This window comes from Anabas testudineus, chromosome 3 (assembly GCF_900324465.2).
Source record: "Anabas testudineus chromosome 3, fAnaTes1.2, whole genome shotgun sequence".
NCBI classification, from domain to species: domain Eukaryota; kingdom Metazoa; phylum Chordata; class Actinopteri; order Anabantiformes; family Anabantidae; genus Anabas; species Anabas testudineus.
The window spans coordinates 12,877,997-12,904,438 of record NC_046612.1 but is presented as its reverse complement, the minus strand read 5'-3'; the positions used below and the strand labels follow the sequence as shown (position 1 = coordinate 12,904,438).

The 26,442-nt window shown below is 39.0% G+C and overlaps 2 protein-coding genes across 2 annotated transcripts; both read left to right on the top strand.

The window, feature by feature from the left end:
* Positions 1-51: 51 nt before the first annotated feature.
* LOC113174432 (immunoglobulin-like domain-containing receptor 2) lies at positions 52-18,589 on the top strand. The gene is made up of 10 exons (XM_026378457.1): positions 52-180; positions 3,567-3,953; positions 5,862-5,981; positions 8,865-8,921; positions 11,031-11,177; positions 11,288-11,455; positions 11,717-11,845; positions 12,215-12,560; positions 12,644-13,361; positions 14,377-18,589. Exons 1-10 carry the CDS (start codon positions 75-77, stop codon positions 14,410-14,412), a joined length of 2,214 nt encoding a protein of 737 aa, XP_026234242.1. The 5' UTR covers positions 52-74; the 3' UTR covers positions 14,413-18,589.
* A 1,686-nt stretch (positions 18,590-20,275) lies between these two features.
* Positions 20,276-25,442, top strand: LOC113174900 (immunoglobulin-like domain-containing receptor 1). Its single transcript, XM_026379097.1, has 9 exons — positions 20,276-20,502; positions 21,137-21,307; positions 21,966-22,115; positions 22,624-22,743; positions 22,841-22,987; positions 23,160-23,282; positions 23,434-23,621; positions 23,719-24,312; positions 24,481-25,442. Exons 1-9 carry the CDS (start codon positions 20,457-20,459, stop codon positions 24,508-24,510), a joined length of 1,569 nt encoding a protein of 522 aa, XP_026234882.1. The 5' UTR covers positions 20,276-20,456; the 3' UTR covers positions 24,511-25,442.
* The last annotated feature ends 1,000 nt before the right edge of the window (positions 25,443-26,442 follow it).

The following is a 26,442-nucleotide window of genomic DNA, read 5'->3' as shown; positions in this document are numbered from 1 at the left end:
TTATTTTGACGAGCCTGACGCTGGTCCCGTTATCCCGTCCTAGAAGTGGGAGTCTGAGCGTCGACCAGTGGGTGATGAGAAGACGCCGTGTTGACCAAAAGATCTCAATCAAACTCACCTGTCTTTGTTGGAAAATGTTGCTGACCCCGAAGTGGTGGATGTTTCTCGTTTGTTTGACAGGTAAGTTAAGATAAACCTAAACAAAGAAGGAGTTTACTCGGAGTAAAGTCGAGTAACAGGTTGTTGAACTCAGGTTTAAAGTTGAGATAACGGTAACGGCAGGCTAACGACTCACTGCTAACGTTAGCGTTAGCTAACTAATCTGCGCTAGTTTGTTAACGACTCAACTTGTTGTGTTGGGACGAACATATTTAGATTGACATGTTTAATCCTACATATTACCTTTAATTAGCAAGGTACCGGTGTTTTCTCCTGTGAGAGCAATTTTATATTTAGAGATATTATAGTTAAAGCTGAATTTTACGATATTCCGTGTAGTAAACTTTAACATAAAATGTTAACTTTGTTTTATGGCTTTATTGCCCGATTTTCTAATTGTGCTGTAGTCCACCGTTACACTGTATTTAATTAGTCATGTGTGAATGATCTGACTAAAAGTTTAGGGATTATGGATTAGGAGATCTAGCTTCACACAAAACTAGGTCCTTCTGTGAAGTGAGAGTTTACTGTTTTATTTAGACTGCAGAAATAATAACTACTGACTATAATTAAATATATCGAAGAGACGAGTTAATCCAAAATGTATATAAATGCAAATACTTGTGACTTTGTAACATGCAAAAATTATCAGTGCCTCCACATAAAAAGTAATTTATTGGCTTATTTTGTCAAAAAGAAGTACCAGTCATGTAAAACAAAGAATCAATTTGTATTGACATCTCTTATTTGCCAATTTAGTTTACTATATATACTGTAACATATCTTCACAAATCTACCAATAACATTTATGACACCTGCTCTTGAATTGTTCTGCTGAATGGCTAAATATAAATGTATATGGGTCTACCCAATAGACGGTGTTAAAAATAATGGTGATTTATCCTTATTGCTGACATCTGCTTGCTATGGAGTGCGTTAGGTGTTAACATCTAAAACTTGGCTACTCTGCATACAGTACTACAATGGTAACTATCCTTCCCCTCCTCCTGCTGACATTTCCTCCTCTGGAGGTGGCTTCCTCTGAAAACTAATAAAACCAGGATCGCCACACAGCCTGTGATCCCAAGAAGAACAACCTCCCGGGTTTTTTTTTCACTTCTTAGAAGTCAGAGTAATGTTCTCCTTGAGGAATCTATGCTTTAGTCAGCTTGATTCCTCTTGGTCTGAAACTGTGTCTCTTTCTTCAAAAATTCACATATCAGTCAAACCTCAGATTTTTACTTTAAAACTAGATTTTCCTCAAAGACACAGAAACATAAAATATCATTGTTCACACAATTGTTGTAGTTTGCATATTATAAATAAAAATTAAAAAACAAGTACAAATAATAAAGTAAAATGATACTAAATTGTTTCCAGTTGTACCAGCAATTGCGTTACTGGCCTGTATCTAATGACTATTTTCATTATTGCAATATTAGTTATAATATAACACACTACAATAATAAATGTATGTTTCAATATTTCATATGTCAAAAATAGTTAAATGTTTTTTTAGAAGAAATGTCAGTATGTATTAAAAAAAACGGAAACAAGAAGAAATGCTTGATACATTGTGCACGGTGCCAAGTTTAAGCTTCTGATCATCATGTGATCCAGAATCCTGCTGCTTCAAAAACTTCAAAACAGGTCAGCTCGGCTCATGGTCAGGTTTTACTGAGCAGAAGCAATTCAGACTGTTTCATACCAACCGTAGTTACGGTAACTATGTTAATTTTGCCAAATATCAAAATTATTAATTTCATTGTAGCCAAAAATAAAACATAAGAATGTGTGTGTTTCTGGTTACGGTTGATCCTGACATATAGTTACCTGACTAAATGGTTTTAAGAGAAGGGAGGCAATTAGGGAAAACATGTGATTTGTCAACTATTTATAAAAAAAAGAAAAAGAAAAAAAAAACTTGACTCAGCATCTGAATCACTGTGGTGGATTGCTGTCTGCTGTAGTAATCCTTAAATCCCACTGGTTACAATATCCCAGATATTACTAAAACTGGGTTTGGGCTTCCAGATCTGACAAAAGTATGTATTTAAAAAAACGGAAACAACAAGAAATGCTCGAAACATTGTGCACGGTGTAGATATTTAGCATTTTTAATGAGATCTGTCTGTTCACTGAAATCAGTTGACAGTAGTAACAGAAAGAAAACAAAAGTCTTTGTTCCCACCCTCTCAGTCCTCACTTCATTCCTGATCACTGGTCCACTTCAATACCACCCTCTGCTTAAACTGGGAAAGATACACAGGAGCATGCAGATGTTTCTGGGTGTGTATCTGTGTGGGCATGTTTTTCACTTGCTTCTTAACTGTGAGCTTCTGTTGAACTGCCGCGTTTAAGCTTCTGATCATCATGTGATCCAGAATCCTGCAGCTTCAAAAACTCCAAAACAGGTCAGCTCAGCTCACAGTCAGGTTTTACTGAGCAGAAGCAACTCAAGACTGTTTCATACCAGCCTTGGTTTTCTATGTTAGTTTTGCCAAATATCAAAATGATTAAATTGAATGTAGCCAAAAGTAAAACAGAAGAATGTGTGTGTGTTTCTGGTTACGGTTGATCCTGACATATAGTTACCTGACTAAATGGGTTTAAGAGAAGGGTGGCAATGCAATTAGGCAAAAAACATGTGATTTGTCAACTATTTTTAAAATGAGCAAGCAGGAGCACGTGTCTTCTAAAACCTTGACTCAGCATCTGAATCACTGTGGTGTGTTGCTGTCTGCTGTAGTAATCCTTAAATCCCCCTGATTACATATAATATCCAGGATATTACTAAAACCTGTTTTGGGCTGCCAGATCTGTGGTATGCCAGTTAGACATTGTGGATTCACCTTCTGACAAAATCAACAACAAGAAACCATCACCATTTAATGTATGCCAAATTAAATATTAGTGGTTCCTGTTTGTCATGAACACATAAAGGTTCAGACAACTATCACTTTATAGTTTTGATAATAGAGAAAACCGAAACAGGATGATTTCTAGTCAAGTTCTGCAGTTCTTCTACAGGTGAAGCAGATTAATGAATATGTGATGAACAGTGGAGCTAATGACATCTTTGGAAAAGAGTATGTCAGAATGAATCTAAATATGTTTTTATGATGCCATGTCATGTAAATGGCTTCATGGACTGTGTGTCACAATCACTGCTGCTGTTTTAACTGACTATCATGATGATAAGCACTGTACTATAACATACTTCCTGTAGATTTTAAAAAGCCAGCATTGGCTCTCCAAGCTCCCTTTCAGAAACTACTAAAGCATTTTCATACTGCAGAACTTATTTACAAACACAGTGAATTTAATGATTATCTACACTTAACCATTTTAACCCTTCCTTCTCTTACACTTTACTGATTTTTCTGCATTATCTTATCCTTTCACAGGTTTCTTTCCTTCATATTGCTCAGGGGTTCATGTGTATGTGAGAGATGAGAAGAGGTATGCTGTGCTGTTCCAGTCTGTGGTCCTGCCATGTCAGTACACTAGCGTGTCCACACAGACCCCTGTGGTACAGTGGGTCTACAAGTCGTACTGTCGTGACCGGACGCGGGATTCATTCAGCTACTCCGACAGTGTGAGTGGAGTCCTGGGAGGAGGTGGGCTGACGAGTGGAACCACAGGGGTTGGCGGGGGTTATGATTCAGCAATGATGGCAAGCTACCTTGACTGCTCTGACAGTAGCCGGACGGTCAGAACTGTCGCCTCCATCTCTGGATCCTCAATCACGCTATCAGAATACTACAAGAACAGAGACATCTCTATCATCAACAGTAAGACTTGTATAACTTCTGAAGTTTCTTTTCAGATCACACAGCACCTTTGTAACCAGGCCCACACATTGTTTTATTGTTGAAGTTTAGCTCAGCAGCTCTAGATGGAATTTCAGTTCACTTGCATGAAGTTGGCAAGTTGTTCTGAAGAACAAGAACAAATATACATCTAATGGCTGAAGCAGCCACTGAAAAACATAACTACTCTTAGGAATTGCACATTTTCTACTTCTACTTCTTTCTGCTGTGTGCTTTGTATGAACAAGGAACACCAGTTTCTACAGATTCCTGATTAAAAGTGAAAGTGAAAATGTGTAGAGCGTTTAGAATACATACCTAGTTCATGCTTTGGCATTATACTAAAAGAATGTGTGAAATGATTCTTGGAGAAAGAAAGAAGAAACTCTTGTACATCCAGCCAAAAAGAAATCATAGTTTGGCATTTACAAGTAATATGTATTATATACAGCACAAGTATTGACTATCATTTATTTATTTTGGTATAATCCTAAAATGAAATTACATAGTCTTAGTAAAATAATTTAGATTATTAAACAGTTTTTTTTTCTTAGCATCTATCATGCTAACAATGGCATTGGTAATTGTATTTCACAAATTTACAGCAGATCTATGCTTATACCATCCCACCATCCCCATGTCGTCACATCTACAATGCCATCATACGATTCAAGGATTGTCTGCTTTTTAGAGACAGAGAGACGGCCTTGTTAGCAGGCCTCAGATTTATGGAGCTCTAACTTTGGCCGAAGAATCAACCTTCTCTTGACCAGCAGGAACACAGACAAAAGAAGCAATTTTCACGCTGTTCTCTCATTCATCCTGACCCCTCACTCTTTCCCTCTGATGTAGTTCAATGTCTCGCTTTCACTGTTACTCTCAGATCACTCCTCACCCCACCATCCACATACTCATTTCTCCCAGTGTAGGACTTTTCTTTCACTTTTTCTTGCCTCAGTCCCCTTGTTTTCCTGAAACAGGTCACTGTAGTGATCTTTTAAAGGGGCAAAAAAGTAAAAGCTTTGACAATGTTGCCTTCAGAGATGTCCAGTCATCCATACCCATGTAATCCTGTTCAGTGTCGCAAGGAGGCTATTCCCATTGAGCATGGTCAACACAGGCAAACCAACACATTAGTTTACACTTATGGTTATATAAAAGTTGGCATCCCATCTGACTTGTGTGTCTTTGAGTGTTAAAATACAGTCAGGGACATAAATATTGGAGCAGTTAATTTTTTGGCCTCTGTACACAAGTATTAAAGGCAATCCTTATTTATTTTGTTCCATTGTTTATGAGCCCTCAAAATGAGACTGTATGTATGAAAATAGCTGTAATTTCTGAACACATTTTATCAAACGCCTTAAATTATAGGTGAAACTCTTGACTTCTCTGACATTTTGAGTGTTTCACTTCTAATTTAGTGTGGCGGTATAAAGAGGCCAAATTAAGAGAGTGGTCACAGTGGGAAGGTGTGGTCAGCCTGCCTCTGGTTCCTCCTTGCCTAACAGTATAAGGAAGTGAATTATCCTAGCCATTTCCTGTCTGCTGTATTTACATGTTTGACCCCCTTACAATGGAGTAGGCAGCCCAGTATTGGCCCAGTGGAGGCCTTTGTAGCAGCATATTAATGCCCATATATGGGTGCAATACTTGGGTTGCTACATACTGTTTGATATATGATGTAGTTTTTAAAATGCACAAAGTATGCATATGAATATAAACTACTCATAACATCACCATGTTTTGAAAGATGCATATTCATATTTTACCATTTCTATCTCCCCTTTTTACTTTTGTACGATTTGTCCATGTTTATTACAAGCAGCCAGATACAGTAAGGTGTTAAAATATTTTGTCATTTTAAAATCATCCTTTTTTCTCATGCAGAGGCAGACCTTCGAATAGGAGAGGTCCAGTGGGGAGACAGTGGAGTTTACATTTGTAAAGTGATTATAGCTGATGATTTAGAGGGACCAAATGAAGCCTCCGTGGAGCTGCTGGTTCTCGGTAAGGCGCCATTACTTTCCTACTATGTCTGTTGTAAAGGAAATTAAAAAAAAATGAATTAATTTAGCCACATTTAGTTAATCTAGGTCACACTTGAACCTTTCTCTACGAATATTTTCTTTGTCCCAAGTCATATCCATTGACGCTATAATGACTCATCAAATAATGTGGGAATCTCAGTCAGCTCTGGCAGATTGACTTTGAGCTGCACTTCAACGCCTTCAACTAACACCTTGTCTTGTACAACACAAAACTGGCAAAATCCACTTTGCAGTATCGTTTTGTAAACATCCCAGCACACTTCAGTTTCAGTGCTCATTGCAGAAGATATGTCTGATCAATCCTTTATATGCACACAAAAGCACACATATTTACTGTTATTTTGTACAAGCTACTGTTGCATAACAGGGCTTTTAGAAGCTGACCAATTTATCATCAACAGCACAATACTCATGCTCATTAATGAGCTGATTTATGCATGTTATGCGTTCAGTGGCATCTGCATTTACTTATATTGTTTTCAATTTAGTTGCTGCAGAAAAGTTGTGCAAGTCTTTGACATGTACACTAAAATTCCACTTTATTATACACTTGCATTGGTGTGTGTAGGTTTTGTGTGTCCCATGTTGTAGAAATATCTTTAATGTATTGTGTTATAGTGACAGTGTACTTGTCTGTGTTCAGTAACAACAAATGTTACCATGGTAATGTCTAAGAGGCTGTTTGGCTCTCAGTGCCCTGATTCACTCTTTTTCTGAACTTTTGTTTGGCTGGCACTCAGAGACTTATGTGAGCTATGCACGAAAGACACACACACACACACACACACACACACACACACACACACACACACACACACACACACACACACACACAAGTACTGGAAAAAAGCCTTTACAGTTTGCCAATACATTCTGATTCCTGCTAAAGTTTGGGTACCACCTTGGTTTGAAAATACAACGTTTTAAAGATAATGGCCCTATATCCACCATAGTGCTAAAATCTTGTAATTCCTGGTGTAACTAATATATGGTATGTGAGGCACTGGTGTTTCCATAACAGCAGTTGGGGCCCCAGCTCAATGTCTAAGGGAGATCTTTGTCTTTTTAGAAAAAGAAGACAGTGAAGATTTAATGATGGGGAAGAGGGACAGCAGAGCAAAGTGACTGAGGGAGACACATGAAACATGTGACGTCTGTGCAAACTCAGTGGCTGATAAAACCATTCTACTTTCTTTCAGTGTTTTATATCCATTTCAGTAGCTCAGAGACTACTTGCTAATAATGGAAACATTCATGCATTCAACCTGTATTACAGTAGATATGTTTTTTCATGTTTGTTTCCTCCAGTCACCTTCCTGCTTGGCAGGCTAAGGTATCCTGGAGCAATGAATATATAAGGAAAAGTTCACCAGAACAAATGCAAGGGCTCAAAATATCATATTGAAAATAGGATAAGATTTGTGTGTTTGCATCTCTTCGTTTCCTTGTGTGGTCAGTTTTTTTGTTTTGTAGGGTCAGGATCACATTTTTAAGTTTAACAAATGCATTATGTAAATAAATGTCCTCACAGGTATAGTGAGACTGGTGTGTGGGAGCTATTGGGAGTATTTCTCTGTAACTCTAACAGGTTTCTTTCTGTTTTCAAATTCCGCAAAGAACTTGTTTAGCTATCCAGAAAGATGCTAAAGTCAGGTATGTGCATTATAAGCTACAGTTAGAATACTCCTGTCTGCCCTTTTTCTCCAGTCCTCTCCTTTCTCACGCTCAGCACTCCTGTCCTTCTCTCCATAATAATTACACAGTCAAGAGTAAAACACCAATATCTATTGACGTCACCCTCACATACTGACATTTTTACTGCAGCTTGCATGCTCACATAAACAAAAACAACAAAACAAACTTGTTCCAATTTTTCTCCAGTTTGTGACACACTGCAGGTAAATCATGTTAATGTTTTATTCAGATCTGTTGACTTTGTGTAGATGTTATGTTTTCTTAAGAACTTGGGCTTTTCTGCTTATGGAGTTTCCTTTTTATTTTCCTGAAACATATATGGAAAATAATTTTGCAGAATCCAAAATAAGTATCAGACTCACTTATCAGATATTTTTTTAATCTCTCATATCTAATTAAGTTTAGTTTTCATCTTTGCAAGTAAGTTGTAAATAGCTACAACTCAAATATTAAGATTCGATCTGTTATCACAGGAGAAGCCAGAAATAACATAATGACTTTTACACCTGATCCTTCTTCAAACTACTTCTGAATTATGTTGTTAATGGACTCATATTAATTTGATATGACTAAAAAGTCTAACTAAAAACGTGGTTTACTGGGAGACATTGGCAGAGTACAGACTTGGACAGAACACATTAATTACAAAGTTTTCAGTATGGGTGTTACAGAATGTTTTTCTGTTAGTTGCATGTTTTCAGCATTAGTCTTTGATAAGAGATGTGTTATCACATCTGTTATCCAGAAATCCAGCTTTAACATGGACAGCTGATGGCTAACAGAGTGCATCCCTACTTAGGGTGCTCCATTTCTTATTCAGGAATCACTCAACACTGGCCAGAGACAACAGAGAAAGGGTTTAAAGAACAAAATGTTTCACTACAGATTGTTTTTGGACTGTGGATGTGAGGACTGTCCACTCCAGTGATTTGCAGCTCTGCATATTGCATTACTCAGAGCTCCTATCTGGTTTTCATTTTATCTTTATGAGAACGATTCATAGTTGTCCTGTGGTGCATGCTGCTGTTGACTTGCATACTCTGTCTTTACCTAATTTTTCTCTCTGCTGCAACAATAACTTTCTTGGGATCTTTCATGCCCCATTCCCTCTCCTCTACTCTTGTCACTTCTGCTCTGTCTCTTCCAGGTTTCTCAGGTGTGCCTGAAGATCTGCTGCCAGACTTTCATTTGAAGATTATGCCAGGTAGGGGCATAATGTAATCTCCCCCTCACCTGGTTCTTCCATACTATCCCTATTCACTGCTCTAACCATCGGTGTTAGGAACCATTTGAATGGTATGGTAAACAAACAACATAAGAAATTCTGAATTGGACATACAAAACAATGATAAAAACAAAATCTTGAGTTTTCCCACCACATCTTATGGTTCCTACACTGACAGCTGCTCCTCTGACATGAGCAAACAATGCAACAGGTGTTTGTGATTCAGCCATCATGAGGCTTTGACAGAGTTGAGTCTCTCGACAGTCTTAACCAACTTGTCAGATAATGAGCTGGCTGTTGGTCCACTAAGATGGGCTGTGCTTGAAAACAGCTAGTATGGTCATTATAGTTATTTATGGCTGTGGTTAACAAGCTATTCCACATCATTTGGACACTACCCAGAAAAAACTAAGTCATCAGGAAGGAGAAGGAGGTTCTTTTAAGTCACATAAAATTCCTATAATACCTATTTAAAATTTGTGGATTTGTGGTTTGTGGTGATAAATGAATGGATGGACTGTGTGAAGCTCCCAGACTGACTTGGTATGATTCACACTGCTAGAATGGTTACTGTGAACTTTTCTCTGGTGCTCATGTTGCATTAATATGTGTTGTTGTCCACTCAGAGGTCTAAATGTACTGTGTTACAATCCTTGTGTGTGTGTGTGTACGAATCATAGTGTTTGCGAATGAGATTACATTACATTACAAGCTAATTTGTTGTAACGGCCAAATCTTTGCATCGTCTTACAGAGCAACATAAACTGTCTCTTTCCTTCCTGTAGGGAAAACAGGTTTCCTGTGTGTGTGTGTGTGTGTGTGTGTGTGTGTGTGTGTGTGTGTGTGTGTGTGTGTGTGTGTGTGTGTGTGTGTGTGTGTGTGTGTGTGTGTGTGTGTGTGTGTGTGCTTGTGCTTGTGAGTGTGCTTGTGCTTGTTTTTGGTGCCAGCGTGTGTGTGTGTGTGAGAGAGACAATGTTGTCTTTGGTTTTACATTGTTCAAGATTTCCTTATCTGCCCTCTCATTCCCTTTCCTTTGCTTTGTCCCTGTAGACAGATACATGTAGTTTATCTGATGTTCTTGCTGTATCAGTCACTTCAACTGTCTAGTACTCCAACATTTTGTTCCCATCCAAGAAAAACACACTACAGTACATAAAAACTTGCACACATTGTGTGTACACTTTTTTCAACAATCTACTCCCCATCAGATGTCCTACAGCTTTACAATTATTTCTAGCTGTGGTATGTCCCATCTCAACATCCTGTTGCTATAGGAAATGCATCATGTTAAGGAAGAAAGCAATTTGATCTGCTTTAGAAGAAGCTAACACAAGTTCAGTATTTATTTCACTGGGATAAAATCTTATCTATAGTTATTACAGTAATTTTCTAAACTGGTCACCCTAATAGCATTATCAGTCAGGAATTTATCTTTCTTTTTATCTCTATTTTTATTTTTTGGCCATTTTTAAGTATACTTACTTCTTAGTAAATAATCTTGCCTTCATTATTTTCAAATGTAAACATGAAACATTCTTAAAATTTGGGATATCAGCAGTATACCCATGGGACAGACCAGTGCTTATCTGTTTGCAGTCATTATAAACATAGGACACACTGCACTAAAGAGAAGAAGGAAAATAGTACAGAATACTAATACTATAGACAGATTTAAAGGGGCATTCCACACATTTTTTTCACATAAGTCTATTGTGCTCTGCAGAGTATGATGCCTTGAGTTTGAACTTTTTTTTACCATGCACCACACTTCTGTTTGAAGCTAACAGCTTGAGGCTACATTAGCTTCTACTAGCATAGCAAACTGTTGGCATTGTAGAAGCAGTGGACACCTGGAGTTCACAAGAAGATTCTTTGAGATAAAATGGACAATATATGTGGTTCTGCAATTGTAAAATTTCCTCTTTTATCTGTTTGTCGTATGTACAACATTCTTATATGTAGAACTGCAAAAGTTAAATGGAATATACTTAAAGTATAACTACACAGTGATTGGACCAAACCAAACAGTTCCTTAACACGTGCTAGTATGTACTTACATGTAGGATTCTGTGTTGTCTGTACTTTCAGAGTGGGTGTTTGTGGCGGCAGTAGCACTGGGCAGTGTGTTATTTCTGTTGTTGGTTGGGGTTTGTTGGTGTCAGTGTTGTCCTCACTCCTGCTGCTGCTACGTCAGCTGCTGGTGCTGCCCCGACACATGCTGCTGCCCTAGACACTGTGAGTATAAACAAACTTACTTAGAGGTTCAAAAATTCCAAATGCTGACACTGTTTCAAAGAAGAATGCTTTTCAAAAGTCTGACTGGGATTATGTGGTGTTTTTCTTAGTGTATGAGGCAGGTAAGGGTATAAAGACGGGCACCTCCACCCCTCAGACACCTGCATACCCTCCATACTTTGTATCTGGTGTCCCAACAATGGTCCCAATCGCTCCCCCCTCGCTGGTCGACAAGATGTCTTCTGTCCCCCCCTCAAATGGCAGCTTACTCACAACAGGTGAACCTAATCTAAATCTGCATTTTCATAATTAATGATTTTTTTTCTTTTAGCCTTTATTTTGACTTGACTTGAGTTCTAGTTTGTGTGTTTTTTTTTTCTGCATGTGAACAATGTAAATTTGTGTGTGTGTCATGGAATGAAATGGTAAAATAGAAACCTTGGTAAAAGCACTATTATGGTGAGTCTTCAACCCACAGCTTACACACACAAAGATAAACACAAGTTCTTCACACTGATGGGTCAAGTGTGTATCTCCAGTGCCTATGCATGCTGTGGGGGTTCCCTACCGTGTGCCTTCACCTCAGGAACAGGACTCTCTCAGAGTGCTACAGTATGTAGAGAATCAACTGGCTCACTTCAACCCTGCCAGGTCCATCAGCCACCAGTGTAAGATTCATAAACCTATCCTGTGGCTTCACTCTCTCATCCTGCTGCCAGGAAAGCATGCATTTGCAAAGAATGGTCGCTGCATGCTGTACTGTCTGTTTTGTCATTTTGACAACATTGAATTCTTTTCAGCTTGTCTTTGCATGTATCTCTGCACTCAAGCTTTCTGCACATTGAATAATCTGTAGTTCACAGTCGCAGTTGTGCATGCCTGCTTATTTGAAAGAATATGTTTTAGCAGTTGTGACTTTACCACTCTCTGTGATTTCTTCTTCTTCAGACTTTTGCTGAATGATTTATTATACGGTATGCAAGTTTTAGCTTTTTTATCTCATGAAATCATTAATTATTTTATTTTGGCCTCTGCAGCCTGTAGTGTGTCTGAGCTGAGCTCTCTCCATGACGGCGAAACTGGCTTTCGCCAAACATACCGTAACGTCCAGAAGAAAGCACTGCCGGCCATCCCTGACCACAACTCGCAGTCCGAACCCCAGCGTTACCTTGACAACCGCAGCCCAGAGCCACAGTGCCATCGTGAGAATACACATTCACCCCTGCGTTATCATGATGACCCACACCCAGAGACCCATCGATACCAGGAAGAGTCTCTTCCTCCGCGACGATACAGTGAAGACCTGCCATCTTCTTCACAGTCACACAGGCTTGGACGTAGTCAAAGGCAGCATAACCACAGTGAGGAGGACAACCACCTCCGGTACAGGCACATATGAATGCATAAATTTCTTACTCATAAAAACATACATTGTACTCCTCTTGAACCTTTGTTTTGTTTTTCAGGTGGAACCCTCGTTCAGAACATCTGCAGAGGAAGACATACCGTACTGCAGGGCGAACAGGCTCACTGGATGAGCTGGAGGAGTTTGCTGCTTCTTCCACCCAGAAGAGGCCTGAGAAGAGGCAAGAAGAGCAAGGAGACTATGAGATGGAGTTTCTAGAACTCAGTCGATATCCTTCTTATTACAATGGTCCGCCTCAGCATTACCACAGTGATGAAAATGAGCTTGAAGACAACAGAGATTATTCCAGACGAAATAAAAAAAACAAACCTAACATGAGCCCACTTCCTTCACCCAAAAAGAGGAGGGGTACTTGGGATAGTGAGCACCCTGTCCCACCTCCTCCTAGAGTTAATCCACCATCAACTTCCTCTCAAGAGAAGGACTATGATGGCACATTTCTTAACAGCCTGCTGGAGCGTAAAGCTAAGTTGAGAGTGGTCGGCCAGGGGAGAAATGCGTCACGGGGTGAGGAGGATTCAGACACACCCTCAAAGGGCAGCTCAAAAAAGAGCAGCGGGGAATCTAGTCGGCACTGCAGCCGCTCACCTAGTAACAAGCCTGAGGCAGATTCACTGCCTCCTTACTCAGATACAGAGCGAAGCAGAAGTAACAGGCCATCTCCACGACCACTCCCAGTAAACACTCGCTCCTCTCAACCTCCTGCTGATTCCCTGCCTGGTCGCAGAGAAGAACCCAGAGACAAGTCCCGGAAAGTGGTGAGTAAAATGAGTAAATACAGGTTTATTAATCATTGGTAGTAGAACCTATGTATTGTAGAACCTATCTGCCACACACACACAGTGACAGCGAGTAGAACCTATGTATTGTCTTTCCTAGCTATTTCAAGCTAGTTATTATATAAATGATGGGTATGAAAAACTTAACATTAGGTTAATCGGAATGTATTTAACACTCACTATCTACTAGTATTTCCCTACCGTAAAAGGTGTCTGCTTAGGCATTTTCTGCCAAACCTCCTCAAGGGTCCAAGAACCATTTTAAGGAACTCAGGAACTAAATAAGTGTTCATGAAGGATTACATTTTGATCCTATACAATAGTCCTATGAGGCAAAAGGTCCCGGCACCAGGACCCTTCAGATTAAGGAACCTGCCAGGATGAGTAGGTCAAACTCATTTACAAAAAAAGAATGCACCAAGTGGCTCTTGAATATCTATGAATGAGACCTATGAATGTTTCATACTTTTTAAACATTGAGTAAAGTAATAGAAAACCTATTAACCTAGTTTAGTTCCTGAGTTTAGTTAATGCGGTTTCTGGATCAAAAAGGTCATAAAGGGTCATATCTGACCACAAAATTACTCTGCAGGTCTACAATAAGTGTTGTTGTTGTACCTTTGACAGGTCAGGTTCAAATGCTACCAGGGGGAAAACTAGGTAGACTACTCTGTTCTGTATCCATCTGCTCTTAACAACAATCATAACTGGTCCTCCATGACAAACCTGGGTCAAAATGGTATTCAACACCCAAGACGTCCTGCACAAAATAAATTCACTAAGAACAATCAGCTTTGTGCTTCAAACAGGAGCTTAAAACAGATCTTCAGATCATTTGAAACAAAGTTGAAATGCAGTTTGTCCCAGGTTCTACTTTACCATAATAACCATGTTTGGCTAATGCTCAGTGCCTCTATACTGTCTCACTGAACAAGTAATGCTTTAATATTTTTATGTTGTTTTGATTGCATGCTCCTTTTTGTATCCTCACCAGAACACTCTTCTCAGCCGAGATTCCCTCATCGTCTGATGGAAAGCTTAGAGCTTATGGTCTTGAAAAGCAAAGGGAACTGCACGTCAGCTGATGATGAAACTGACTTTCAGTGTGGATTCTGAAAAATATGCAAAACATGAGTGAGCATAAGCAAAGATAAACGATTTGGAAGTGAATGAAGAAATGGACAATAGACACACTTTGAGAGTGTTACTGGGGCTTCCTGCCTGTGACGTTGCTGAATTATGAAGTCATCACCGCTCAGTTTCTGTCACCGCCTGCCTCATATACTGTACATCTTCGCTGGACTAACACTGAACTAATGTGGGCTGGGTGTATGACCTGGACTGTCCCTCTCAGCAGGACCCTGTTAGTCCTCCCCCTCCTTGGAGAAAAGACTGAAGCGAAGAGACATGCTTTATTTTTCTAGCACAAAGGGTGCATTCATTTCCATTTGGAGAGTATCTGCATTTAAAAAAGTATATGACAACACCATTAGTGTAATGGACATACTGTCACTTCAGTTGTGTGACAATACACACATTGTCATTCAGCAACTTATTCAGGAACTAAGAGGGAAGGATTTACAGGGAGATTTTAAGTTTACTGAAGCTGGAAGCAGCTTTCTGATAATGTTAGTACAGAGTGTAGATCAGCTATGTATCAAAAGGCCTCAACTTCCTAAACTTTGAGGTCCTAACCAATCTATGAATTTGAGAATCGTTACATCCCTAGGATGTACTGATATTAGTGGTGCCCACAATATTACTGAAAATGATGTGGATGCCTCATGAAAAAGGACGACAACAACAAAAACAACAGAAACGGCTTTATTAGAACAAAAAAACTCCAAGAAACAGAGTCTGCTATACCTGCTCAACACCAAAGCACAGAGACACAGTTGGAGACACGTTGGTGAACTTCTGAGCATTTAGCAGCACATATGGTTAAATGTTTTTGGAGTAGTAAAACAAAGTTAGATATAGGAAATCAATACTAACATTGCTCTGTACTCACTTTTAAATGGTGAATTATTAATGTTGTGTTTACAGCTTGTTCTGCTACCTCCGGGTAAAAAAAAAAAAAAAAACCTTTTACACTTCTTTCAGTAACTTATTCATACAGTGCATGTAGATGAGCTGGTAAATTTGATGTTTAATACCAAGTAGCATCATTTGTCATCTAGACAACAAGTCTAACAATATAATTAAGGTTTTAGAGCAAAATGTAATTGAAACAGAGCTCAGACACCAAATAATCTGTGCCTGGCTGCAGGACTCAGTTTGATATGTCAGTGTTATGGACTAATTTTCCAGCTAGCCACTGACCCAGTACGACCCACATTGTTTTAGCTTTTGCAGTGATGATGTAGTTTAACATTTATGAACATTTATGAAGCAGTAACATCACTTGTCAATGGAGCTTTTCAACTTTTCTCAAGATGCATTAGAGTTTGCACAAAGTAGCTTTTTTTCCTTCAAGGGACTTTAACCTGGTTTACTGTATGTGTGATATGATTATTGTAATTTGTAAATAATTATATGATAATAATGTTTGTGTAAGCACAGTGAAACTGTGTACATAAGATAAAGTGTCTTTGATTTGATGACTGTAATTCAGCCTTTTCTTATCACTGCTGAGCCAACAGCTAAACCAACACTTGGCGTGTGTCACGTGTTGCACACATACACAACACACATATTAACCTGCAGATTTTTTTATTTTATTTTTTTGATATTTTGTTTTAATATTACCCTTTTCAGTAACTGCCTCTATGTTGAAAGTCTAATGTTGGTGTTTAATTTTCTTCCATCTTGCAGTTTGGTACTGACTTGTGTGTGCCGAGAGAGAGATTACTTTTTTGTTAAGGAGACAATGTGTTATAGTGTATGACTCATGTGTCTTTGTTCATTGTTGTAGCCACAGACTGATCTGCTGTCACTACACAGCTGTGTCAAAACTCACACATCATTTTCTTCTAGCCCAACCACAGAAATCTGCCCTGTTTTGTTGCCCACACAAAGATATTGTTGCAACATTTAAACCCCTGTTTAATAAAATGCCACGACACGGGGCGGCAAATATAACATTACACTTCTTCCACCTCCACAGGATAAAGAGATAAAAGACAGCAGAATGAATTCTGACATTCACAGAAAGAAAATGACTTTAGGCTCTTGTTTTACTTGTTGTCCTATCAGTGTAAGATAAATGTGTGAATCAGAGCTCATATGCTGTAAATTTGAGATGGGAGGGGTCGGTTAAGACATCGACCACTCACAGCTCCAGAGTATGTCAGGAATGTTGTTGATCAACTCCCTCCTGGGCTTTACTGGGAAAAAATGACATCACTAAGTAAAAGGCTTGTGTGTAGTTTGTGTGTGTGCACTTTGAATGGCCCTTACCTAGAACAGTTAGATGCCAGGTGTTTTTGTGCACCAGTCAATATTTAGAAAAAAATATGAAAAATCAAATCTGAATTGTTGTGTCACTGTCAATCAAAAGCGTTATGGTCAAACCACACACACATACGGTTGGAGGAAAAAGTAAGTGAACTATTTGTAAAGACAAAAATATTAACTAATGCAATATTTCTGATGGTGTATAACACTGTCAGTCACGATCTTTCATGTCATCATTGAACACGCCTATTAAACATACCAAGTGATGGTGTTATAACTAGTTGAACCACCTTTGGTAGCAGTCAAGCAAACGCTTATTGTGTCTGTAGCTTAGAGTTGTGCAAACTTGAAGGAAACCATTAAAGACACATTCTTCGGACGACTGGTGTGAGCGGCTCTCTTTAAGTCATTCCACAGCATCTCTATTGGGTTGAGGTCTGGGCTTTGGCTGAGCCACTAGATAGTTCGCCTACTTTTTGTTGCAACTGGAGTCCCGAGGAAGCAAAGTAACCTTTTTTTTTTAAGTTCAAGTGTTAAACTCTATTATTGTAATACAATAAATATGTAATACTGAAGTGAAATGCTTTTTTTTAAAAGTACCATATGTAAAAGAGCTCATTATGAAGGCCTCATTTCTACAGTGTATTATATATCTGAATTATTAACATAAATTAATGTTGCAGATAAAGGTGGTTCACATATACCACCATAAATTACATGTATTTGTTGATTATAAACAGCAGTTTTAAGAAGCAGTCAGATAACTATTGATTTAGTATAAAATGGAATTTAATACAACCTCTGAAACATAATTACCTTGTTACTTTCCGACACTGCTTAACAGAGGACATGAGGTTGGCTAATGTTAGGGTAGAAGATGTTCATGATAGATTTAGGTGGAAAAGTATGATTCGCTGTGGCGACCCCTGATGGGAAAAGCCGAAAGAAGAAGAAGAAGACTTTCCGACACTGCTTAAATCAGTGCAGCCTCTTCTCGCATCCTAATTCCTGTGCCAGTGCATGTCACAAAGTAAAATATAGACTTTGAAAATACTTCAAACTTTTTTTAGTGACTATCGATTTCATTTTGAAATGTCCTAATGTGTAAAACCACTTTATACTGTCTGTGTGCTTTTAAATCCACTGACATACTGTAGAGCTTAGTCATGTTTAATCCATGTACATGATAAAAAGTTTACATTTGTAGTAAATAAAACCCAATGCATTACAAGTGAATATGGAGTGAAGCAGTGTTTGTGATTTTAAGCCTCAACAGTAAAACGGGATACAAGGGAGAGTAAGAAGGAAACACAGAGAGCAGGACATCCCAGTAAAAAGAAACTGTGCAGGTGCAGAGTGGGTGGGCTTAGAGAGAACACAAGCTCAGAGTCTGAAGGACTCAGAAAGCACTTCAGCAAAACACTCAACAGCTGTCCCACTCATATGCAGATTCTGACGTTTTTGAATTGTGGGCATGTTTAAAATGAGTGGGGTTGTTAGTTTTAATGGTCGAGAACTCAACAAACTCAAACAGAAATCCCACATGAATCTGCAGCTCAGTTAAAAACGTTCAGGCTGACATCTAGTGGTTTTACTGCAGAGTTACAGCTGAATGTGCTCTGAAAACAGACACTGTGAGAAAGCATAATAAAGACTGTGCTACTGATGATTATCTGAATCCTGCAAACAATTTCAAATTTTTAAACATAAGAATAATGATATTTTTCAAGTACATCTATCACATCTTCAGGTCATTTCATTCAGATTAGATAAATAATTTCCCCTTTTCTATTGTCTGCAAAAAAAAAAAAACAAAAAAAAAACATAACAGTATGTGTAAAAAAGTGTCAGAACATAAAGAATAAGCAACATCACAGATAAAATTATTCTGAAACATTGGTAACTGAAGCAGTAATCCCAGCATATACAGTACTGTAAGAAAGATCAAGATTCACATAAAGCACAAGGACTGAAATAAAACTAATAAACATCATGTGTAGTTTCAAAACATCAGCTCAGAGACAACAAGACAGAATCTTTAGGCAGATATCCAACGAGTAGATTGAATTCCCAGGACAATGCATCACGTATGAGGATGACAGATGTGAATCCTCAGCTGGTTCTTTCACCAAACAAAAGTTGCAGCAACACCTGGAGGAGTTTTTGGCGTCGTGGCAGGTGTCATGTTGGCATTGTCAAGGATTACGGTAAGTATTTTCCACCAGCAACTCTCCAGCCATGTCTGAGGCCGCAGACAGAATGAGAGGCCAGGTTACTTCACTATTTCTGTCTCCGCCACCAACACAGAAACCTCCGAGGCAGCCAAAATGCTTGCCTCCCATTGACGAGGCAGACACGACAGTAGAGTCCGTGGAACATCCAGCAAAGCCAAGAAACCAGCTGCCAAGCCATTTTGGCAGCAAGGGAATCAAGAGGTTTAAAAGGTTTCAGAGCAAATTGTAGAAAAACCTGTTTCCAGAGTGAACCAGAGCTCAACTCCTCTGGAAATAGTGGTGGAAGAAGGAGACACACCAGAGACATCTCTGGCTCCCAGCAATGAACCAACCACTGGCTGAAACCTCTCTCAGCTTTCTTTCTGGTCTTTTTACTCCCCATTCCCCAGTTGCTCTCCGTTCTCTCCTGGCCAGGAGAAACCTGGAATCTGTTCACTGACCCTGTGGTTCGTGGATGACGCCTCGCCAACCGTCCACAGATGCCCTTATAAACACTAATAACATTTACTCCAACATGGCTATTTCTGCTACTTCGCTGCTTTGTTAATACGTAAATATCTTGGTGTTGATGGTTTGACGAACACCCACAAAGTGAGAAAGAGTGAATTGGAGCGCGGCTGTCTCAGTTTCTGAGAAACCAGATCGTCTGATGTCCTAATAATGTGATATGGAGGCTGCAGAGTTTTCCACAGAATCCACAGTATACTAAGTGTTCACCCAGAGGGGGTTTGGTGACAGAAAGTTGGAGCGCTTCATATCCTGTACAGTGTAACAGTGTAGGTTTGTAAAATCTTTCACTCATTTATATTCACAGATATAAAAGCTATAAACTATAAACACAAAAACTAAGTCTAACTAAATGTGTTTACAGTGTTTTGCTGCTTGCTGCAATAAATAACATATAACAATAAGTTAAGTGGAAAGACGGTTTAAAACAAGTTAAACAATTCAACTTAAAATCCTTCTCACAGTGAAATAAAACCATAAAATGCAGTTGAAAGCAGAAATACATTTAACATGTTTATTCTTGTACAATATCTGTTGAAAAGTTGAACTTCTCCTTAGAAAATCTATTTCATTAATATTTATTTATTTTACATTACAACAACAAAGAAATGCAGTATCTGTTTCAGGATGATCTCTTGTTGTGATGAACACATCTCTCTGCACCAGCTCGGTCACAGCGTCTCCGCTTTATTCCGTGTTTACCTGGCGACGTCACAGATGAGGATGGATACACCTGTTTCGGGGTGTGGCCAGAGATGACTCCAGTGTCCAGGTATTAACAGCGGAGAGAAGCTCTCCGGGCACACGACACAACAATGACCAGTTGTGTTAAGTTTCAGGTTTAAAGTTAGGCTTACCTTTTTACCTCTGTTATTTTTAATTTTGGGGAAGTCTACAAGTGGTTTTATTCGGAATTGACTTGCAGCGTTTTGTCGAAATGCGGGGATTACTTGTCGCGAGCCTCCTGTCCTCGCTACTGAAAGGTAATTTGTCATTTTTATTTTATTTTTTTTTACATATTGGTCTCATGTTGTTTTAAAAAAACACGTATTTTAAACTCGTTTGTGAATTGAAAGTCAATTAAAATGTCGCCTGAAACTAATTAAACGTGAGGTATCGGTCACATGACAGGTTTTGTTTCTTTGACAGAGATGATATCGTGTTTGAATTCAGCCTGTCAGTCGGAGCTGAACTCGACAAAACCACATTTACCGTATTGACTTTCATCTTTCCTTTTTATTTTTTTAATTCTGAGTTAAATTGGTAAATGGGTGACTCGTTTTGTGATTAAGCTGTCGTCATGTTTATGCTTATTTTAAGCGTAATTTGTCCAAATGTAGGGACCATTGACTCCAACAGGTCACCTCCAGCTGGTGAATGTTTGGTTTCACTGGAAGCCTTTTCCGGTGCCTTTGTCTGCGTCGCCTGTTTTTCTGGTTCTTCCACTTTGAGCTCTTTGGTTGAGACAAACCCAGCACACACGTTTTTCTATTAACACACTCTTCTTCCTTGACTTTTAGCTACGCATACCCTAAGCTAAAGTAATCAGAGGCTCCTTGCTTGCACAAATGCACAAATCCAGAAACCCTCTGTAACCCTGTGTCCTCCCCCCCGCAGTGTACCTGTGCGTCCAGGTGACTGTTCCTTACAATGAGCGCAGCACAATGATGTTTTCCTCAGTGACCCTCCGCTGTGACTACTCCACATCTGCACCCTCCCAAAATGTTCTGGTTACCTGGACGTACAAGTCCTTCTGCCTGGACCCTGTTCTGAGTTACTACTCCACAGGTAAGACGCAAATACAAGACAAAAACAAGAGCACAATGGAGATAAAAGTGTTAAGTTGATGTGAAACAGAAGAGGCAGGTAAAGCATGGCATGATGAGGGAGAAACATCATGTTTAGATACCGATCAGCCATCACATCTAGTGGTTTTAATGCAGTGGTGGACATCGCTCGGCATGGGCACTCATGCACATCAAGCTGTGATGATCCACTGTGTGTTCTGACACCTGTCGATCGTGGCCAACATTATATTTTAAAATATTATGTAATATTTTCCAAATATTTTTTCCATGCATACCTCTGTATGCATAAAAAGTTTCACCTTCTTCATCTTCTAAAATATACCTGTCCTAGTCTAAATGTTTCACTTATTTGAAGATGGTGTATTCAATCTTCTTAAGTTTACGTTTTGTGCCCTCTTCGTATTTTTATCCTCAATATTTTTCTTTCTAACTCTTAATTTGCACATCAGTCTTTTAAATGAGTATGCCACAGCACTTCTTATTGCACAGGAATTTGGTTTGGTTTATTGACAACCATGCTAGCTGCTCTGTGGGGTTCTGTTGGGCGCAGTACTCTGAATTGAATGCCAACACTTCTTAGTTTGCATGCAAAAATCTTATTCATTGTTTTGTTAAAAAGCTTCTCTTTGGTTTTGCAGCGTACCAGTCTGCACTACAGTTAGGACAGGATCCAAGCAATAATTGTCAAGATTCCCAGCGGACTGTGCGCACTGTCATTCAGAAACAAGGAAGCAGTGCACCAATACTGGGAACAGAATACAGCCAACGCAAGATCACCATCCAAAATCGTGAGTTCATCACACTGAATTTCCAATATTTAGTTTTTCTCCATCATCTCTTTTTGTTAAGTGAATATGTTTTTGTTTGTATGTGTTTTTAGGTCTGCATGTTATTTTTATTATTTTTTTAATTTTGGCGTCTTCATACCTCATTTAATTGAACACATTGAGTTTCTTTCTAATGGAATTTGCTCTTGCTCTCTTGCCTTATACACAACCATGTTACCCCTCACCTGTTATTAGTTAATTTTGAAAAGGATCCAGAAGGGCGTTAATTCAATATTTATTATACCTTTCAGTCTTAGGTGGCAGGCATTATATATATTTACAAAAATTGTATTAATCTGGTCAGTGAAAACACTGCAAATCTTTAGTTTGTATTTTTGTCAGATAAATAAAAGTTCAAGCAAAAGACTTTTTTTTTTTTTTTTTTGTAAAAAGTCCTAACTTTTCTGAAAATTTGTTTGTGCTGTAACTTAACCACTGTTTAATTAGAGCCGTTTGTGTGTGTGTACAGTGGCTGACCTGGTGATCAGTGAGGTCATGTGGTGGGATAACGGAGTGTACGTCTGCAGTGTCAATGCTGCTGGAGACACATCTGGAGACCCTGACCAAGATGTCAAACTCATTGTCTACAGTAAGAAACAAAAAGACAAAATATATGGTTAAACATACATTACAGCCACAGATGTGTATTTATGTATTATTTTTTGTCTCTACCTCTCCTCTCTCAGATTGGTTAACAGCATTATTGATCATCATCGGAGCTTTACTTCTCCTAATCCTCTGTTTTATCTGCTGCTGCCAGTGCTGTCCTCAGTGCTGCTGCTGCTACGTTCGCTGTCCCTGCTGCCCACAGCAATGCTGCTGTCCTGAAAAAGGTAGAATACGTTGTCTAACTAACATGTAAAGCTTCATTTTTTTTTATTTAGGATATGTGCTAGTCCTTCAGAAAATGTGAAAGACAGTACACAGAAAGAGCCTGTATACTTCCCATCCCCTCCCTCCCTTCTATTGACAACTATTAAAGAATATGATGTCATAATCTTTCAGCTGTGATGCAACATCGCATGATGAAGGAGGCCCAGAGGGCTATGGCTCCCTGGTTAGGAGGACAACCATTATATGCACCAATGAGCCATGCCTCGTCCCAGGCAAACCCACTGCTCTACTCAGGTATGCACACAAGCCTTCACACATTATGTTGCACAGCAGTTTGGTTAATGAGCATAATGTGCATTTAACACCTGTAGACAGCTGTGTATCTATCCACAAATGTCTCTAGTATTACCTCACTTTATTTTAACATTGTTTTTGCTTTTTTCAGGATCTGTTTCAGGGAAGAACATCCCTCTGCAGCCCATGCCTCTGCCTCCTCCTCACTCTGCAGCTTACAGCATGCCCCCTCCCAGTGTTTACGGCAACCCCACTCCTGCTGGCAACAATCATATGCTTGATTACCTGGAGAACCAGGTGAAGGGGATCGACATGACCAGTCCTCTGGTGCCTCTACAGGTATGTCACCCTGGGACTAATGGTTCAATTCCAGCCTCAGTGTCTTAAATGCAGAACAAGAATACCAGTTATTTAATTGTTCTTTTCTTTCCATCAGGCGCAGCCACCTCCAGTCCACCACATGCAGCAGATGCCGCCTCCTGGCAACTACAGGCCTGTCAATGTTCCTTTTTCCCATGGCCCTCCCAGCATGATCTCTGCCCTTGATGATGCTCCAACAGAGCGCCGTGTCATTACACTTCCACCAATAAGGGAGCAGCAGCAGGGCAGAATGGCACCCCCTGCACCCAAGACTCGCCCGCCAAGCTCCAGTGAGAGCAGCCGTAGCGGCTTTGGCCGTCCTCATGAGCGAGGAGCATCAGGCAGGCATTACCCCTCAACCACTAGATCTAGAGATATGTCACGGAGCTACAGCCAGGACTCACTGGATGGGCGCAGTCGCAGTGGGTTACAGGTAGGCATGGACCGTCCCCGCTCCCGTTCCAGGGATGATCTGATGGAAAGCAGGTCCAGAGCAAACTATTCTCCCCCTGCATCACGCCAATCAAGGCGAGGGTCCTGGAGCTCAGATGATGAGGGAAGCAGGAGAGGAGGAAGAAGAGGAGGTGGAGGCTGGGCTGACAACACCTCCAATTACATCGAATATGAGCCTGGACAGAAACCAGGATCACGGAGGAATGGCCGCTACTCTGTAAGACACTCTCAGCTTTAGTTATAGTTAGACATGCACTCTTGCAATAACACCAACACATCAAATAAAATGTGCATATAGGATATAGGCTTTCAGAAAGTTGTAATAAAAGTCTAAGTTATGCTGATTTCCAGTAAAATGAATCTAAAGTTAGTATGTCTCTTTTAGGAGAAGAGTTCTCGCAGCATCGTCATCTGAACCCTCCAACTGTGAACATGCACACCTCAGTAGAGCTGGGAGCTTAGTTGTCTGGCTCCTGGTAAGCCTTAAATGGTACTATTTTGTTGTGCTTTAAATTGAATCATGAAGATATATTAAAACCTGGCAGAAGGATCAGTGAAATGTGAACATAAAGGATGGATACATTTGAAGGGTGTGCCGGTACAAAAGCAACTTTAGCATTTTTGTTTTTTAGATAGTGATATAAGACCAATTAGAACTGATTTGTTTTGGGATAATAGGCCCCTCTGCTGGTTTATCAGTGAAATTAAAAATATTTTAACAATAAACACTCCCACTTAGTTTATGTATCTTTAGAATTGATATTTCTCCCCTTGAAATTCTTATATCTGATAAAGCTGTAAGTTCTTAAGATATGGCGTCAATGGTCAGTACACAGACCAGTTACCAGTTGTCAGATTGAACCAACATAACAATAAGTTGACTCTTGTAAGTGCTGACACTATTTTTGATTAATATTGTAAATTGTTGTTTTTTTTGTTATCTCCTGGATGTCTTGAAGTGAATACTGTGTGCTTGTTTTATTAATATCTTGAAGGAATTAGTGAGTACTACCTCTGTTCAGATAATGACAAAGTGGTTTGTACATAAGATGAAGTATTTACACTTATAGATAACTATAAACACAGAATGGAAAAAGTACTTTAAGGTAGGAAATATAAAAAAAAGTAATTTAACTGTCCCTGAATGTAATTTAAAAAACCTAAAAAGTAGCTGTTAGCACACTATCAAACTATTATACTTTTGTTTTCAGTGCACAGTTTTGGAAGCTTACCTGGTTTCCTGGTTTAGTTTTCATATTTGTTTTTGTGTATTTTTTTCTACTGTACAGTCAGTTTGTGTTTATTATTAATGATGTTGATAATAAACTTTTTACCTTTTGGGTATAATGGCTGTTTTGTTCTATTATTATTCACATTTGAACTTTCTCCCAAACACTGTAAATATCCTGTGCTAGATTCTAGTTGAATGACTGCTTTAAAAATACCATCATCAACATCAAGCAGGAAAATGCCAACAAGAGAGTACAGACTTGAACCATATTAGTAAAGTACTTGTACTTTCATACAGTATGTTTTTAAAGTATTGGTTCCCTTAACTTGAGTAAAGTCTCATAATGAGGACCTGGAAGAAGAATAGAAGACACAAGGGAGAGGGGGAGAAAGAAAAGAGAGAGGCAGACACACGGCCTGTATGTTCATGTGCTTGAGAGAGAAAGAACAGTGGGTGACATGAATGCAGTTATTTTCAAAATGCCATGCTCTTGTGAGATTACTGGTATAATTGAAATGCCTCAACACTGGGATGAAAACAGACATTCAAAGTCTGTGGAAACTTACAGGTTATAGGTTACATGTGCTATTTGCTTTATCTATGTTTGTAAGAAGATAAACATCTAAGAAGATATAGAGTGTCTTTGTCTTTTGAACTGTTCAGTTGCTTACTTTATTTGTTGACTTACATTAGTATAGTTGCTTACTCACCTTGATCGACCCAAGTAATGTAAAGAGAATTCATACAGCCTCAGTCTTATACTGATTTAACAAATAAGCTATTGAATTATTTTTGTTTATATATTTAAATAAATCCTTACTCAGGTTTATTGTGTGATTGGTGAGTGTATTACAAACAAGTGAGCTACTGCTTTGTGAACTTGCTGTGACCCAGCAAACAACTTCATGAAAGAAGATGACTTTGCTTTTCTCACTTCACTAACCACATCCTTGATGACTATATTACAGTTGTCTTAACGTAGACTTTTTCAGGTATACACATCACTGTAACATTTGCTTTTCTCCTGTTACTTAAATAATTATAAACTTCTGAATAGTGTGATCATCCGAACATTGCAACACTAATTAATTTGTAGTATTTTATCTCAATTTACAT